The 17,496-nt window shown below is 42.8% G+C and overlaps 1 protein-coding gene across 2 annotated transcripts in view; it reads left to right on the top strand.

The window, feature by feature from the left end:
• The first annotated feature begins 15,654 nt into the window (after positions 1-15,654).
• Positions 15,655-17,496, top strand: part of mta1 (metastasis associated 1) — a 51,439-nt gene continuing 49,597 nt past the window's right edge. For both annotated transcript variants that reach the window (XM_018733974.2, XM_018733966.2), the window contains exon 1: positions 15,655-15,947. In XM_018733974.2, coding sequence (XP_018589490.2) covers positions 15,920-15,947 — 28 coding nt within the window. In that variant the 5' untranslated portion in view covers positions 15,655-15,919. The remainder of the gene's footprint in view (positions 15,948-17,496) is intronic.

Here is a 17,496-nt window from a genome sequence, read left to right as displayed (position 1 = left end):
AGACGGTTCAAATGATGCTTTTGTGCAAGTCCCTGGATGTTTCTTTGTGTCATGTTGGTAACTTGCAAAGTGAACAGCAGCTTGTTAAAAAAAATAGCAATTATAGGGGTTGCAAAGCCTGCCATTATTAATTCCACTCCTCTTCTCAGAAAGAATAATTGTTACTTGGGGCTCAGGTTTTGAGACTTTTTTTTTAACTACAAGAGATATAGCTTTAGTTTTGCGTTGCCCTCTAAAAATTGCCCATGTGAGCACGGACATAATGAACCATAGCCAATTACAGCCAGTTAGACACTTTTGATGTGGGCAGTTTGAACACTCCATCACTCCCACTGTGTCTTCCTAAACCTGTATCTGTGTGGCTTTGTCGAATCAGTCCATGTTTAAAGGACTTATTTACAAACCTACCGTTTTTGCTATTTGCAAGAGGATGCCAGAAGGCTGTCATGTGGGTTTCAATGGGTGCGGCACATATCATCTCAGAAAAAGAGGAGAGCCTTAATGCACCTCATAACCACATCACAATGTGGGATCCTGCCTCCACGCAGGAATGAGAACCTCGTACGTTAAATTCATTGGGGTTTATTCAAAAATAAGAAGAGAGAAAAAAAAAATGAAAAAAACTGTTGGAAACAGCAAAAAACTGAAAAATATGGCAAAACAGTGTGGCATTCTGGAGACACACACGTGGTTGCTTGCAGAATTTTACTTCTGTTTAAGCTACTAAGAAACAAACAGTCTCTAAGTTGATGAAATTTCACATTTTGCAGGCTGGTAGCCATCGAGAAATTGATTTAGTCAACGGCTGATGCATTTGGATTAGCCATCTGCAGGATACAGAGTCATTTTGCAGTGTTTTCCTCACTCGCTACTCTTGTCATGGCCCAGGGAGCAACTCATGAAATTCTGTCCCATTCAAAAATGCCTCTGCTAATTGGTTTCAAACTGTAATCATTTAATTATAGTCATAGATCACCCCTCCTCACATCTAAGATCTGTAAGTGCAGATTTTGATTAATTTGTCAGTTGCTGTTGCCCTCTTAGACTCAACGTTAATGTTATATAGCTACGGTGTGTAAGCAAGGAAATAGAGTTGTGCAACATGGAATGCCTTGGCTTATTTTAGCAACATTAAATATGTCATGTTACCAAAAACACAGAATTGGATGTCCTTTGCTGAGGGTTCATCCAGAAGTCATTTAAAACCCACACTCATACTTGGCAGACATGTGCATACTGTAAACATGCTGAAGATTATTCTCATATAGGCATCAACAAAATTAGCCCTGTCTAAAACAAATGAAGTTTTGGGTCAAAGTTATGTCACCACCACAATCTGTACTTTTTTAGATTTTACCAAAAACCTATTGTGTTGCCTCTTAAGGGAATTGCACAGCTGTTCTGCATTCAGGCTTGAAAATCATGTCTTCTCTCTCCAGTGATGTGATAGCTCCAGCATCTATGCATGCTCAGCTTTTTATGGCAACGGTATATACACAGAAGGGCAGTATAATGAAAAGTTTGTTTTTGACCGAGGCCTTTGCCGATCCCACTGGGCTGGGGTTCTGAGAGCGCAGTTTCTTTAAATAAACGCACTGGGTGCTTCTCTGTAGTCTGGCCTCAGATGTCAGAAGTGAAGAAGATCTGGGGAGATAATTGAAGGACAGATACCTCCTCACTGCCCCAGTAATGTTAGCTAAATTCCTGGCCCCTGCAATAAAGGGTGTGTTAAATCATCTCTCAGTCCATCCCCACACTTACTGCTCCTCATCTGTCCTTCTGTCAATGACCACAAGTGGAATGATAAAGGCAAGACCACACTTCCTTTCCACTGACCTGCAGGCCTTCATCTCATTCTGCTGCACTCGGCAAAAAACAGTGCGTCCCCTTCACGCCTCAAAGCACTCATACTCGGTTTATTGCTACAGTGCTCCGGCTCTGACTTATTCATGAGGACACTCATAAATGAGGACATTCACCTTGACACTACAGCATTCTGGCGCTTACTGTACTGTACATGGGATTCCACCATTTTTCTCCAAAGGTCAGTGATAACAGCTCAGTGTTTATATTCCCTAGGCCTATTGTGTCTAGGGAATATAAACTAACTGTAAGGTTCGATTCCATTCAAAATATGAATTTAAATTCAGTTTTCAAATCAAAAATCAAATTCCATCTATCTACCCATTTTCTTGCCCGCTTGCCCTTCTAGAGTTGCAGTGGCATTAGGGAGAACATAAAACCCCAGACGTCCCTATCCCTCGCAGCTGCATTTAAACTAATTCACTTTGCAGATGCTTTTTTCCAAAGCAACTTACAACAGATACTATGTAGTGTTACTAGTCCACACACCTTATTCACCGCAGTGACTTACACTGCTAGATGCACTACTTACACTGGGTCACTCTCCATACATCAGTGGAACACACACACACACTCTCTGTCACTCACACACTATGGGTGAACCTGACCAGCATGTCTTTGAACTGTGGGAGGAAACCAGAGAACCCAGAGGAAACCCATGCAGACACAGAGAGAACATGCAAATTCCACACAGACTGAGCAGGGATCAAACCCACCTTCTCGCGCACCACCCAGGTGCTGTGACACAGCAGTGCTACTCACTGTGCTGCTGTGCCACCGTGCCGCCTGGGAGATCCCTAGCCGCTCCCAGGCCAACTGGGAGATATAATCTCTCCAGCGGGTCCTGGGCCGACCTTGAGGTCTCGCCCCAATTGGCCATGCCTGGTATACCTCCAAAAGGAGGCGCCCAGGTGGATGCTCTTACCAGATGGCCGAACCACCTCATCTGGCTCCTCTCAATGCGGAGTTGAGTTCTTCTTGGATGGCCAAACTCCTCACCCAATAAAAAATCAAATTTCAATTCAAAATTTTAATTTGAATATTTCTATTGAAAACATTGAGCACAAGGTGAGCCGGCCCCCATGTTAGATGTGACTTCTTCTGTACCAGCTCACAAGCATCTCCCAGAAATCTCATGGCTTTTCATCATAATGTAAAACAATTACCTGGCAGTGTAATGTACCCTAAAGTAAAAAAAGCTTTAATGTCTAAATTGAATTGCTAAAAGATAGCAAAAAGGCAAAAGAAAATGTTTCAGGAATACGTTATTAATGCTTTAATTGATAGCAATTAAAAATTCCTTTTAAATGAATTCACCTTGTAAGTAGACTTTCAGGAATTAATTGCACTCATTATACAAGGAAAGTCTGAAGTCTGCTTTTTTCCATCATTACTGAAAGGAGTCGGTTGGCGAGTATCAAAATGGTGAACTAAATTTTTTTTTTTAAAAATTTAAAAGTATGGTAGCTGTTTAGGGAAAAACCAACTTGCACTCAATTCACCAGGGATCTTCAGCAAGATCAAAACCAGCATAAAACTACATCAGGCACAGACGGAGTCTTCCCTGCCAGCACTAAAGAACTTTCCTACCACAATTTGCATTCAGCTGCTCTCACAGTGGGCTGTCTTGCCCTAATTCAGCTCAAAGATATGTACCTTCAGTGCCAGCTTCTGACCAGGTTATGTCCTTGGTCCACAATGTTGAACGTGTCCCTAAATTGAGACCTGCCATTTATCAATGACCGCTTAAGCCTAGCAGCAGCCTTTTATCAACCGAGAGACGACAGCTCAGGCTCCTGGCCAGGTGGGATTTTTGGAAAGGATATTTACCTGCGCACTCCAAGCCTTAGGCACACCATTTGGCTTCAGTTCTCAGTGTGATACTAGAATATACGCCGTGTGAAAGTGTCTCGGCTGCCAGACTTCAGGCCACTGACTGCCAGTTCTGGTCCTGGTGATCAACAGCGTATGAAAGCTTTTGTTTCACCCCCCTCTGAGCAACGTGTTGCACTTATTGAAGCATATAAGTTCAAACTGCAATTGCTTCACATCCCCTGAAAAAGGCACAGTGCTATCTTCAGATTTAAGCGTATTAAAGTGGGAATTAAAATGACTTTTTCCATTATGCTTAATGTGGCACAGGCTGGATCAAAAGTTAGTCAGTCAATACTCAGGAAAATCACTGGTGACTTTAGACTACTGTCTTTTTTGTTTTTGACTGCTGTATTAGAATTTCTCTGTCATTTTTGTTATTTGTTCAATGTATGCCTCTGTTCTGAGTTTCTCATAAGGCTTACACTTTTATAGGCTGACATTTTCTAGTGTAATTAATTTGACTGGTATGGGCGAACAGGAAGCAAATAAAGGTCACCCTGTCTCACGAAAAAAGCCGATCCACTTTGTCAAGCAAGGAGAATTATCACAGGGTATCACGCAGAAGGAGAACTGAGCAATCTTTCCTCCTGGAAACAACTGGACCATGAGACCTCAATCGACATCTGCAGTTTATCACTAAGACTATGAAAACTCCTCTTTGGCCAGACATCGTGGTATGGTCTGAAACAGTAAAAAACGGTCATAATGATTGAACTGACCATCCTGTGGGAGGAAGGTTTGGAGGCAGCTCATGAGAGGAAGAGGGTGAAATACTCAGAGCTTATGGCCAAATGCAGGGAAGCAGGATGGAGACCATCTTCTCTCTGGTGGAGGTGGGATGCTGAGGCTTTTGGGAAGATCTACTCAGCGTCTACTGAGGGACATTTGAGTGACAGTACCAATGCTGAGGAAGGTACTGAGGGAGCTTGCTGAGAAGGCAGACAAGGGAAGTATCTAGCTGTGGGTAAGGTAGCTGGAAGACTCTATGAGCAGTGAAAGCGAAAGCTTTCCCAGGGCCATGGAGAAAGGACAACACCTGGAAGGGAAGGATCCTCAGGCCAGCTGCTTACAGTCTTGCCAATGCTCCACTGCCAGGAGATGTTCCAGGATTAAAGGGGTAAAACTTCGATGAGGGGTGGTTCCCAGCTGATAACCGTACAGCTGGTCCAAAGGCACAGGGAGAGGTGTGACAAGCATTACTGCTCAGCAAGACCTACATCTACCTGTATATGAACCTGGTGGCACAGTGGCTCAGTGGGTACTGCCGGTGCCTAAAACCTCCTGGGCCATTTTCAGATGTGGGTTTGAATCTGCCACAGATGGTATGGGTTTCCTCCCACAGTCCAAAAACATGTGCTTAAAGTGAATTGGTGCCTTTAAACTGCCTGTACTATGTGTGTGTGTGTTGCCTTTCTCTGCTGTATAAACAAGTGAATGATTTTGGGAAATGTAATATATTGTAAGTAGCATTGTAAATTACCCAGGACAAAGTCATCAGCTAAATACTACCTAATAGTCATTGCATGTTGCTTTCTGAGAAAAGCATCTGCAAAACTGATAAATGTAATGTAACATCTGTCGCTCTCCTGCTGGTGTCCCACCACAAGGGAACTCCCCCTCCCTGATTGCAGAGGGTAAACCTTTGTATTCTCAAGATGAGGAAAAAAAAGGGTTGAGCTTGCTGTCTATAGGGTCATAATGCTTCACTCTGGTGCTGTGCCAGATGTGCTTCTTGGCATTGTTCCTCAGAATAAGTCAAGTTTTGCACCATTTCACCATTTACAGCTGAGAAATAAAACCTCAGGGGACGGTTGGTGGCGTAGTGGTTAGAGCTGTTGCCTTTGACCCACCTCTGGCTTTAGTACCATTGAGCAAAGTACTTACCCTGAATTGATTACCCAGCTGTACAAATAGGTAAATAATTGTAGGTGGATTAACACTATAAGTCGCTTTGTAGAAAAGTGTCAACTAAAAGTAAAACCTGTGCTTAGATCACATTACCTCCTTTCTCCTGTTTTTGCTACAGGTCACCTCCTGCCTTAAAATTTCTATCACAGTTTCTGTTCTTTAAATTTTGTGCCAACCCTTTAATTAGCTAGAAAGCAAAATAGACTCAAAATTTAGCTAAGTGTTAGTTGATATCTTTGTTTCATGGTGCCTATGTCCATTTACCCTCACTTCCCTCGTGTGCAGAGGTTGCAGAGTGAGCACCTGTAGCTGAGATCCACATGGGACTCGTGGTCTCCAAAGCTACACACATACACCAACACATAGCGTTGACCGGCACACACAAACCACTTCCCAGAGTACTTTGATATAGAGGGAGGCAGGAGGTGGAGCAAGGGTGTGAGCGAGGGAGGAGTAAGGATTGGCGCCTCAATGACTGCTCAATGGCACCAGCTGCTGTTCTGTCTCCCCTTTACCCCTTGTTTCCAGGGCCAGACTTTTTACAGGCTCCACTCCCCCCTTCACAAAGGCTCTCATTTCCCTTGAAGTGGGGTCTTGCATTACACCTCCCACTCACAAGGCTCACCCAGTTGCCTTTGTGACCAAGGGTGATGTCCAAGTCGCCTCAGATTCCTGGCATGCTCCTCTCCTGGAATGACCAAGGATGAAATACTCTTACAGGGCTGGGTGCCTGAAGACGGGGCATTTAGGACCTCCAGGGCAGCTGTGGGGTAGCTCCACAATGTCCACCGGCACTTCTGTAGCATCCCTTTTAATGACTCCAAATCCCATACAAGTGCCTAGGACTGTGCCATTGCCTAAGCAGATGTCAGCATGGCCAACTGCAGGCCATTAGGACCATTCCCAAGGGTTACATTTCATTAATTCCATAAACAAAGAAGATAGGTGGCGTAGTTTTTCAGGATGTTGTATCCTGGCATTGTACCGTTCAGAAAAATACAATTTAGTAGTTCCAGGAACAGCCCATTAACATTGTAGTTCCTTATAAGTTATGACTTGTATAAATCACTTTCAGTTAAAGTGTCTGCAAAGCAGTAGTAACTACAACCACTATAACACAAATAACTCTCTTTGAGTTGAGCTTATTTATGACATTCCTCGTACATCAAAACACACTCTATTCTCTATAAATACCGAAGGGTAACTGGGGTATGCAGGGCTCCAGGGACCAGCAATGTCCTTATCTCTCCAGCTCCCGATATCTGAGGGTAAGCGGTGGCTCACTGGCCTTACTTGGGTCTATGTGTAGAGTCGTGGTGCTGTGCTTGCTGACCTAGCACTGTTTACACACACACACACACACACACACACACAAATACACACACTTGGAAGGAAATGGCTGAAGACGTACTTGACTAATGCCTTCTAAAGATGTGTACTGATGTACAATTATTTGATACCAACAGCAGGTGGTTACAGACAAAGGGTCTAGAGGAGTGCTCTACTATTAGAAATGTAACTGGAACTGCTCCAGTGTCTCCTTGAATAAATGGAGAAAATCGTTAAATCAATTCTACATAAAAGTGTAACAAATGGTGTAAGATGTGGGATGGTTTAAGGCGGCCAAATATTAATAACAAGCAGCATTACACAGACACAAAGACTTCAGTTCATACAAAACGCATATTAAATGATGTGTCTGTAAAGTAATTTACTTGGAGTCCATCTATTTGAGTTTAAAATACTATACTTGAAAACATATCCAGCTCCTTAAAAACCCTCAGATTATATGGATTCGGAATCACTATTGACATTTCCTCATTTATCTAACTAGACACCCTTAACTTCAACAGAGAGTGAGTAGCCAAGTGGTTTGAATCATTGGCTCTGGATCCCTAGAAGAACCCAGGTTCAGATTCCAATTGCTGTGGTAGTTTTGTTGAGAAAGAATTTACCCTAAATTCTCTATTTAAAAAACTGCCCAGAGATGTGTACCTTAGTATTTATAAGTTGCTTTGTAGAAGTGCATCAGCAAAATGAATAAATTAAAAAAAAAAAAAAAAAGATGTAAATGTGGCAAAAGACATGAAACGATGTCAGTATCAAAATGATTGTGCAACAGTGGTGGGAACTCCTACTTTGTGTGTGCTTTTAAATCTTGGTAGCCATCAAAGGTCGCCTCCGCTGTCAACACACTAACCACGGTTTCCGGTCCCGCCTCTTTCTCTGCCCTTGTCCAATGGGAGCGCCCGTATGGGTGGCCTTGACCTCACGGTTGGAGCGCTGGAGCGTTAATCTGCATATGGCGACCTCTGCTGGTTAATTTGAAATAATGCGCAGGAACGAACATCTCTGCGGCCTGGCAATTTCAATCTTTTAGAAAAATTGGGACAAAAGGCAGAATTGTCCGGCACAAATTAACCAAAAACATCCAGACTCCTTTCCAGCAACTTCACGAAAGTTGGCTAGCTCGGTAGCTTGAGGAACTAATTTCGATACCATTTGCTGAGACACACTGAAACATACATGTTCAGTTCTTAAGACTTATGTGTTCAGTAGCAGGCCCCACATACGTGAAACATGAATTTGTAACCTTCTGGTACAATTCCAGGCGAAAAGACTGCTGATTCAAGTGACATATGACATGCAGCTCTTGTACTGCGAGTACTTGCACTTGGTACTTGGTCTTTACTGCACTTTACTCTTCCTACTACAACAATCACATTTCAGAGCATCCATACATTTACATTTACATTTATTCATTTAGCATACACTTTTCTCCAAAGCGACGTACATCTCGGCGAAAATACTAATTTCTGCATTACATTAAGAAAAAGAGACATAGTTGCAGACATATGATTCTTAAGTAAACCTATTTTGTTTCTTTCCACTTGATGCATCGATGTTCATCGCTCGAGTAGGTGCCCAAAATTCAGGATAGATGAATCCTGATAACCTTCCTACAAATTTTTACTTTTTTATAAGGTACACAAACATTTACATACAATACCAGAGTAGTAGCTGTGTAAAGGTTTATCTGGGGATGATCATAAAGTCACGGTGCATGAAAATTTACACCGTACATGAGCTGGAGAGATCTTGGGCGAAGTGAGTACGGAAAAGGTGAGTTTTCAGACCCTTCTTGAACGTAGACAGAGTTTCAGCAGTTCTGAGTGACGGGGGAATTCATTCCACCACAACGGACCCGGAACCGAGAACCTCCGCGCTTAACTTTTTGTGCGCGGGACCACCGAGCGAGCAGAAGTAGATGAGCGAAGTGGTTTGGTTGGGGCATAGCGGTTGATCGAGACCTGTAAATAGCTGGGAGCAGTTCTGTTGATGCTTTTGTAGACAATAACCAGGGTCTTACATTTGATCTGGGCAGCTATAGGAAGCCAGTGCAGAGAAATGAGTAGAGGAGACACAAAGGCAACAACAATGTACAATTATACAAGCACTTTGGATCAACACCACTAGCATTAAACAGGCATGACATCTAAATCTCCAACATGGGGGTGTTCTAAGTGCTGTGCCAGGATAGCAAAGCAGTAGCTACACAACAACACATAACTGCTAACATATATAACATATAACTGCTGCACAGTTGCTAAACAAACACACATCTTCTGAAGGGAAGTTAAAGTCAACAGTTAGGTTTGAAATTTCACTTAGGTTTGACCTAAATACTTAAGCAAGTGCAGTTGAAATATTTAAGTATTTACATTTCTGTGTAATGCTACTGAAGTGTATGGGTGGCAGGATGTACAAATTCTATTTCTGGTGACACCAACAGCTTGTGCCACTTGAAATGTTCCTGTTTAACATTTAACAGTGTGACAAATTATATACACAATAGTAGTTATGACCTGCACAGCAATATGGACCCATATTAAATGTAGGACCATGATAACTGGATTTAGAAATCTTCTTTGTAGGTCCATATAAACAAAGGAAACTCTAAAACAATGATTCTGTTTTTCTAGGAAAAAATAACTTCAAAGTTATGGGTCATCCTATGGATAACAAGTACTGTCCCTTGTGAGTATATCTCAGCCTAACCCTTAACACTGTAAGTCAACATGGATAAAAGCATTAGCTACACGAATACGTGTAAATGTAAATAAATTTATAAATGTAAATGTAAATAAATAAAACTAACTGCACTTAAGAATCACGCATCTGCATCTAAATCTCTTTCTGCTAAGGAAATGCACACATTGTATTTTCTATGAGATGTACGTTGCTTTGGAGAAAAGTGTCTGCTAAATGTCAAGGTAAATTTATAACAATATCAGTGTTATCCATAGGATGACCCATAACTTTAAAGTTATATACAATCAGTTGTGTGACGTACATCAGTTCATACAGTGGGAAAGAATCAAACTAACTGTACTTCAGAGTCACGCGTCTGCATCTAAGTCTCTCTCTTTCTGCTAACGTAATGCAAAAAATGGGGTTTCTTTGAGATGTACGTCGCTTTGGAGAAAAGCATCTGCTAAATGAATAAATGTAAATGTAAATCAACGTGCAATAAGCCACAGATCATTTCTTGTTTTAAACCGCATAGGTGTCAAACCTTATTGCTGTCAATCATTTTATTTTATCCTCTGTCTAATATGTCTAAAGTCAAGACTGATGAAATATTATTTTTTTTCATATTTTTAGATTTAGAACAAAAGATCAAATAATCTTTTGGGCATTTAAGAATGATCTGTGGCTTATCATACATTGATATTGTAAAGTCAGCAGTGGTAAAATGTCTGCAAATGTTTCTGATCCTTATTATTTTTCAAGCGCACAGAAAAATGTACAGATTCACAGAATTACACACAGCTATTTAAAAGGTTTTTGTTTAATTGCAATAATAATGGATTCCATGAAAAACACACCTGGCTTTGGAAGGTTCTTTGGTCAATGCTATGAATTGAAAGGGAAAGTTCAACCAAAAAGGCCGAGGAGCTGTCAGAACAAGTTGGTGTAGTTGTTGAAAGGCACCGAGAAGGAGAAGGCCATGAAAAAATTAGACACAAAATATTCCTTTGAGCATGGTCAAGTCCATCGTTAAGGGACGGACAGTGTTTGTTCTACCAGGGTACTGCTTAGATTAGGTTGTTCCTTCAAGCCAAGCAAGCGGGTGAATGAGAAAATTGGTCAAGAAGGCCGCCTCGAAGCCAGTGGCAACTTTGGAACTGCTACAGAGGGCAATAGCTTACATAAGCAAAGATGTCCTTGAGTCAGCCAAGTCCTGCTCAGTCCACAAAAACAGCCTGTACGACCAAGAAAAGGAATGAAACCATCACTGAATAAAAAGTAAGTGCAATAAATTGTATAGTAAAGTCTGAAGTATTAACAGACTTTACAATATCGATGTACGATAAGCCACAGATCAGTCTCCCACATGGGGGAGAATGTTTCTGTAAGATAAAATTTGATCTTTTCTTCTAAATCTGAAGCATTACATCTGGAGGAAATTCAGCACAGCACATCACCCTGTCAACACCATCACAACTGTCAACAATGGTGGTGACAGCATAATGACATTGGTAGACATCAGCAGAGACTGAAGAGCCTCCCAGGATTGAGATGAAGACATAAAATCTTTATGGAAAACATTCCTCCTAATGCAAAACACTTAAAGTCTAAAAAGATCATTTTTAGCTGTAAAGTGACCTAAATACACAGGCAAAGACAAATGAGAGTGAAAGTGAATGTCTTTGAGCTGCCCAGTCAAAGTCCTGATTTAAACACTCTCTACTGAGAACTTGTGGCAAAGGGTCAAAATTGCTGTTTGTCACTGCTCCACGAAACAACTGTTTGGCCAAGAGGATGAGCAAGCATTTCCCCATCTTGTCCTTCATCTCTGGTGTGCAAAGGTAAGGCTATTTCCACAACTAGTAGCTTCTGGAAGCCAAGGAGAACGACTTGGTGTAAATGCTGATTTTTTTTTAATCTTTTGCTGATTTTTGTCTTTTTTTTTTAGTGGAAAAGTCCTTTAACACATGGCCTAGACATACACTCTCATACGCACTTTGCATATGTTTACCATCCCCATTTTAAACCATTGATGGCACTTCAGCGGAATTTATGTGGATTTTCACAATGTCCAGTGTTGAAACAGATGTGCTCATTTTTCCTTTGGTTTTTCTTTACTACAGAATTAGACCTGGAACATGGTTGGAACAGCTTGTCACATCTAATCCTCTTGATGTGGACAAAGATCTTCTGCAATGCCACCTGGAGTTTTCAGGTCATGACCTCTTTGTGTGTAAAACTGTCCATAGTGTCCCTTTATTTTCTTTTTATTGTTCTTGTCACATCCATTTGGCAGATTTAGTTTCTTGCACAGCATGTTAAGGATCTTGGATTACTTTTGGGGCCTCACACCCCAATTAATGGTGTCACGCAATTTGTCAAAGCTTTATTAGCATTAATATACCCCTCACTCTTTCATTAACGTTCCTGCAAAGACTTTAGTGTCCCTGCAGTTCCCCAAGTTTAAAACCACTCCATTAACACTACTATTTTTAAAATTAGAGGTTTCAGTTGATAAATACAACCATAATTATAGTTTAAAAAAAAGTTTTTAAGGAGTCAAGTCACATCAGATCATTATGAATGTGTTCTGGGATCCATCTCCATTATGAGGCACATGCAACACAGGAAGTATGCAGTACTGTAGTTTGCCACTCATCATAGGAGTCATTACTGTTATCAATCATGTATATGTCAAGTCCCTCTGTACATGGTGGTGTCTGTCCCTGAAGAACAGCCCCTGTGTGCAGTGACAGAGAACGACTGGGGATGGGAGGGAGAAGACAACCATTTCTCCATTATCTCACCTCGCCCGACTTGCCATGGCTGGATGTGATTATTACTCAGAGAAAGGCGAGAGAGAGAGAAGAATATGCACGAGGCAGTTGGAAGGGTGGCTGTCTTAATTGATTTACTCTGCTGCTGGCTAACGTGCCCCTGTGTCCACTCTGTATCGCACTGCAACCTGACAAGGAAGTGTGTCTTCTCCGATAATAGTTAGTTAAGGTGTGCATGGTGACTGTGTCCCATTAATATGAATATCTGCAAACAGCACACTGTACAGAAAAGTTGCAGATTGATGACTTGCCCATGCAACCGCTAATCAGAGGGAAAATTCGGAATTCTGCCAAGCTGGACTCCTGACGACTGAAACATCGCATTATATTAAAACTAACTGGTGGACATTCAATGTTCAAAACTTGAACATGTGATTTGCATATTAATATATATACTGCATATACACAAACACACATGCACATGATTCATGAAGTAGGCTTTAATATTTGCATGGCATTAAGAAAATAAATGTAATAATGATTTAAAATGTTGCTAGCTTTGTCTTATCACATTGTACAAAGCAAAACTAAAAGTCAGTTGGGTTGGTAGCTTGCATCAAACGTTCATTTGGGGTGCATCTCGGTCTGTGACTGGCTGAGCAGCTTCATGTGATCATACACCACGGCCACTTACTGAGCCCGCCTTGGTAATTAGGGTCCTTGTGTGGTGTAAATCTGGACACACCACAGCATTCCACCCTGTTTTCACAAACTGCAGTAAACCACCTCCTCGGAGAAGGGGACCCAGGAACATCAGAGCCCTAGTTCTGCCCTGCTCTCTTGAAACAAGGTACCAGAGAAGAATGCTGCAGTTCTCAGTCAAAAGGCAGTAGCTGCATCTACACTGAAATTGCTCCTTTTATACAGCTCTTTTGGGCAGACTTCTACTATTGTGAAAAGACACGATTCTGGGCGTGGCGGAAAATGTTATAAATCTGTGTGTTTAAGAAGAGTGGAGCTGGACGAGAGAACCAACCCATTAAAATGCCTTGGATCCTTTAGCTGAGCGAAGACTCAGTCTTTATGACTGATAGTGACTGCTTTGTGGCTTTTACACAAACTGACTGCTGCCACTGGAACACAAAACACGGGTAGCCTTCATGATGGAAAACAAAACTGAGCTCTTTGAAAAGGCAAAGCAAAAGCAAAGACATTTTTTTTGTTGTTCTAACTTTTAAAGCCTGATAAATTTCCAACTCATCCATCTTTATAAGGAATAATGATTATATCCAGTAGAGTTTTGCAAGAAATAGAAAATACAGACACTTTACAAAAGGAATGTGGTCTTTGTATCACTCAAGACTGACTATTTTTAACTACTTGTCCAAATGAGGGTCACGGTGGTCCAGAGCCTATCCCAGAAGCTGGGTTGCAGACTTGCCTAAGTACACCCTAAATAGGATGCCAGTCCATTGCAGGGTATGGTCTTGGACTGTTTAACATACAAGAACTAAACGACAACAAAAAAGATAAGAAATAGAACAGATTAGCTACAGGTTATAATTATTACAATTTTACTGTATCATCATTTCTGTCTAAAGTGACATTTAATTGTTTAGACAGCTGTGTTTCTAATGGAGTGATTTTCAGTGACTACTTTCCCCAAAGGTACTGTGCCGGAGCTCCTCCTGCAACTGGAACTGATAACCCTTCAGGTTACTATTACAACAGATACCAGTCATAGCGGCTGGTTTGGCTTCACGAACAAAGATTTAGTTCGGGGGTTGTCCGTGTCTGCTGCAGGCTCGCCGGGGATTGGCGAGACCAATGCGGGACAGGCGGATCCGGCCGCAGCGGCTGCAAATTGATCGTAGACGTGGGCGTGCCCTTCGAGTTTGCGCAGTGGAGTTTTTAGGTGGAGTGCAACGTGCGCAGTACTGCCCCCACCCTTTACACCTGGGGTTCATCTGCCATGGCCTAGCAAGCTGGGATGGTGACAGCGAGGACCCGGGTCGTAGGTGAAATATCGGAGTGTCCTTCTCCTAGGTGGATGGCCTGACAGGGCTAATGAGCTTCATCTGCCCGGGTTTGGAGTCAGAGTTGTCCTTGTCTTAGGCTGGCTGCCAACCGAGGCTAACGAGTCCAGCCTACCTGTCCAGTTACACCGCCGGACACTCGGTCGCACCGTGACGTAACAAGCTCTGTGAAAACGGGGAGAACCGACCAGAAGGTTTTGCTAGGGATACAGTAATGTAGGAGAGGCCATGTGCAGCGAGCTCCTACCTGGTGAGCCAGACAGTGGCCGCGCGGCAATCGCTACACCAGGAAGGAGAGGCGATGTATTGCGCGTGCATCTTCCCTGGGTGAGCAGGATGTCCGGCCCAGACCTCACCCCCCCCACCAGTCATACTTACGTATGAGCACTTACTTACGTATGAATACTTAAGTATGACTGTACATCATACTTAAATGCCCTAAATTACAGAATTACTCAGATTAACCTAAGAAACAAAGAATTATTTAAGTGAAAATATACTGAGGAGATTTTCATGTTTCATACATTTATGAAAGGAAAAACAACAATACTGAGTCATAGGGACTATAAGGTAATGCGCCAGAAGTATGTCATTAATGATCTGACAGTTTGTGTATTATACATGAATTTTTGCAAGATGGGTGGAATCCGTACATGGAATGCTATGGTTATTTGCGGCAATAAAGGTATTTTAAAGAAAACTGGAAAACTGAAAATACAAAAAGCCATCTGTGTTTGTGTTGTTGGTGCACTGAAGTCGAAGCATCGCCGATTTTCCTGCTTCTTATGATTCATTGATGAGGAGCTCCGACACAGAACAAAAGCAAACCTAACAGTAACGTTGATATCGGAAATAAGACGAACATAAACACCGGACTGCCTTCTGTGAAAAAGAAAAAGAGCGTCCCAGCTTGCTCTGGTGCCACACAAATGTTATGTGACAGTTGCAAGAAGCAGCAACAGTTGTTTTCGGAGTGATTACGCCTCGCCTCTGGTGGGGCTCGAGTCCTACAGCGGGCGGCAGCGCAGCGCGCGCTGTGGTGTGGTGTTGATGTTTCGAGGGGCGGGGCGGGGCGGGACGCCCGGGATGCCGGGTGGACACGGCCCCCAGCCCTGCGGCCGGACATCTCCCTGTGCCCTCCTCCGGTTCTCGGGGGGGAACGCCTTTGTTGTGGTCGCTGTCCACATTTCACGCGCGTTTTTCAACCTGCTTCTGAGGCGTGGACGGACGGACGGCTACGCGGAGTCGGGTGGGGGGGAACCCCGGTCCACATAAAAACGGGTGTACTGTCTCTTTAAGGTGCGAGAGCTGCTGCGTTTCGTATCGATCCATCCACCATTTTCCAACGCGCGCAGCAGCGGCGGCAGAGCACAGCGACGGCGGTAGCACAGACACCCCCACCTGGAGACGCCAGGACCCGGGGCAGTCATGGCAGCGAACATGTACCGGGTCGGAGGTAGGAGAACGCGCATTTCCAACAGCGACCTGCTCCGTTTCGCGGGACGCTCGCGCGTTTTTTCGCACCCCTCACAGTCCGCGTTTGCTCGTCCTTCCTCTTTATTTCTGAAAGCTGGAATGGGCTAGACTAGAGCCACAGCATGGTGATGATGATGATGATGATGATGATAATGATGATGGTGACTGAGGAGGAGGAAGACGAAGATGAGGAAGAGTGTTTTTGGGGGACGTCCCAGTTTTGTCGTTTTATTTTCAGCCGTAATTAAAAATAGTTGAACAGCGCGAAGTTTGGGTTAACCTTGCGCTCGTGTTGACTTTTTAAAATTGTGGAACCCCGGCGATCGGATCTGTTTGTTTTTTTTTTTTTGCAAAGTTTTGCTCACGCTCGTGTCGCTCTGTCGCCTTTCGTTTTCGCCAGCGAGGAGGCACGAGCTCGCCCGGCTGTGGTCGCCTCGCGCTGCCCTCGTGGGGAGGGGGACGACGAGTCAGCCGCGCGACACGCGAATCGGGCACGGTTTGTGTGGTAATTAATGACACATTATTTTTAATTCCCAAATGAATTCTTGCCTGACAACACAACAACACAGTCCGCGTTTTAGGGGACGTTTTTCTCCCTTGTATTTCCAAGTGTCTAATGTAGACACGGTACGACTCGAGCACCAGCATTTTTATATAACAGAAGGGATGAAGTTAGGCGCGCGGTGCTTCTCCTCAGATGAAACTCCGCATCTGCCGCCAATGGCGTTGAACGGAGGGAGAAATTGAAATATTTAGGAAGCTGCGCTACTCCTCCTCTTCGATATCAGTGTTTACACACAAGAACTGTTTGACCACCTCTTTCGTACGTAATTTCCAGTGAACATCTCATCATTATGACCTTATTTTCAGAGTACCTCAGAATTCTGGATTTTTTTTTTTGTATGGCCCCCCTTGTTTCCCCAACGGTATAGCCAGACTTTTTTTTTTTTTTTTTTTTTTTTTTTGGACCAGTGTTTCAAGGTTTCAATTAAAATCTGTCCTTTTGTATCAGTTTTGACAATGTTAAGTCAACAGTGTAGCCATAAGATTCGAATATGTGGCATGCAGAGGCATACAGCCAGCCTACAGTGGTGTGGTTCTTCTTGGAGTGTATGTACAGTAGGTTTTGAGTTTCATTGGATTTAGGTTTTTTTTTTTTTTTTTTTTAATTTTTTTTTTGTGGACTTTTCTATACAAAAGAGGAGAGAATAATACTGTAGATTAACTGTAGATGTGCCTCGGTTCCCACGATGAGGCTTACTAGAAAGCGTCTGTGATGAGGGATGAGGTTTGGTGGAAGGATGTTCAACCAGGATTTCTCATCCATTTTCAGAGAATTCAACATTTTCTAAGTCAGAATTTAAGTGAGTGTCTGCCAAATGAATAAATGTCTTCTAGGGTTTTTCTCGGGTGCTCGGTCTGTTGAGTAGCGAAATAGCCAGGGGTCCTTGGGACCTTCTAGCTTTAACTCTTCTGTAAAAAAAAAAAAAAAGGGGTGATTAATGCTTTATTGGAAAGTCAGACTATTT

The sequence above is a fragment of the Scleropages formosus genome, chromosome 15 (assembly GCF_900964775.1).
Source record: "Scleropages formosus chromosome 15, fSclFor1.1, whole genome shotgun sequence".
Lineage (NCBI taxonomy): Eukaryota > Metazoa > Chordata > Actinopteri > Osteoglossiformes > Osteoglossidae > Scleropages > Scleropages formosus.
Note: the sequence above shows the minus strand (reverse complement) of the source record. Positions and strands in the feature narration are given on the sequence as shown.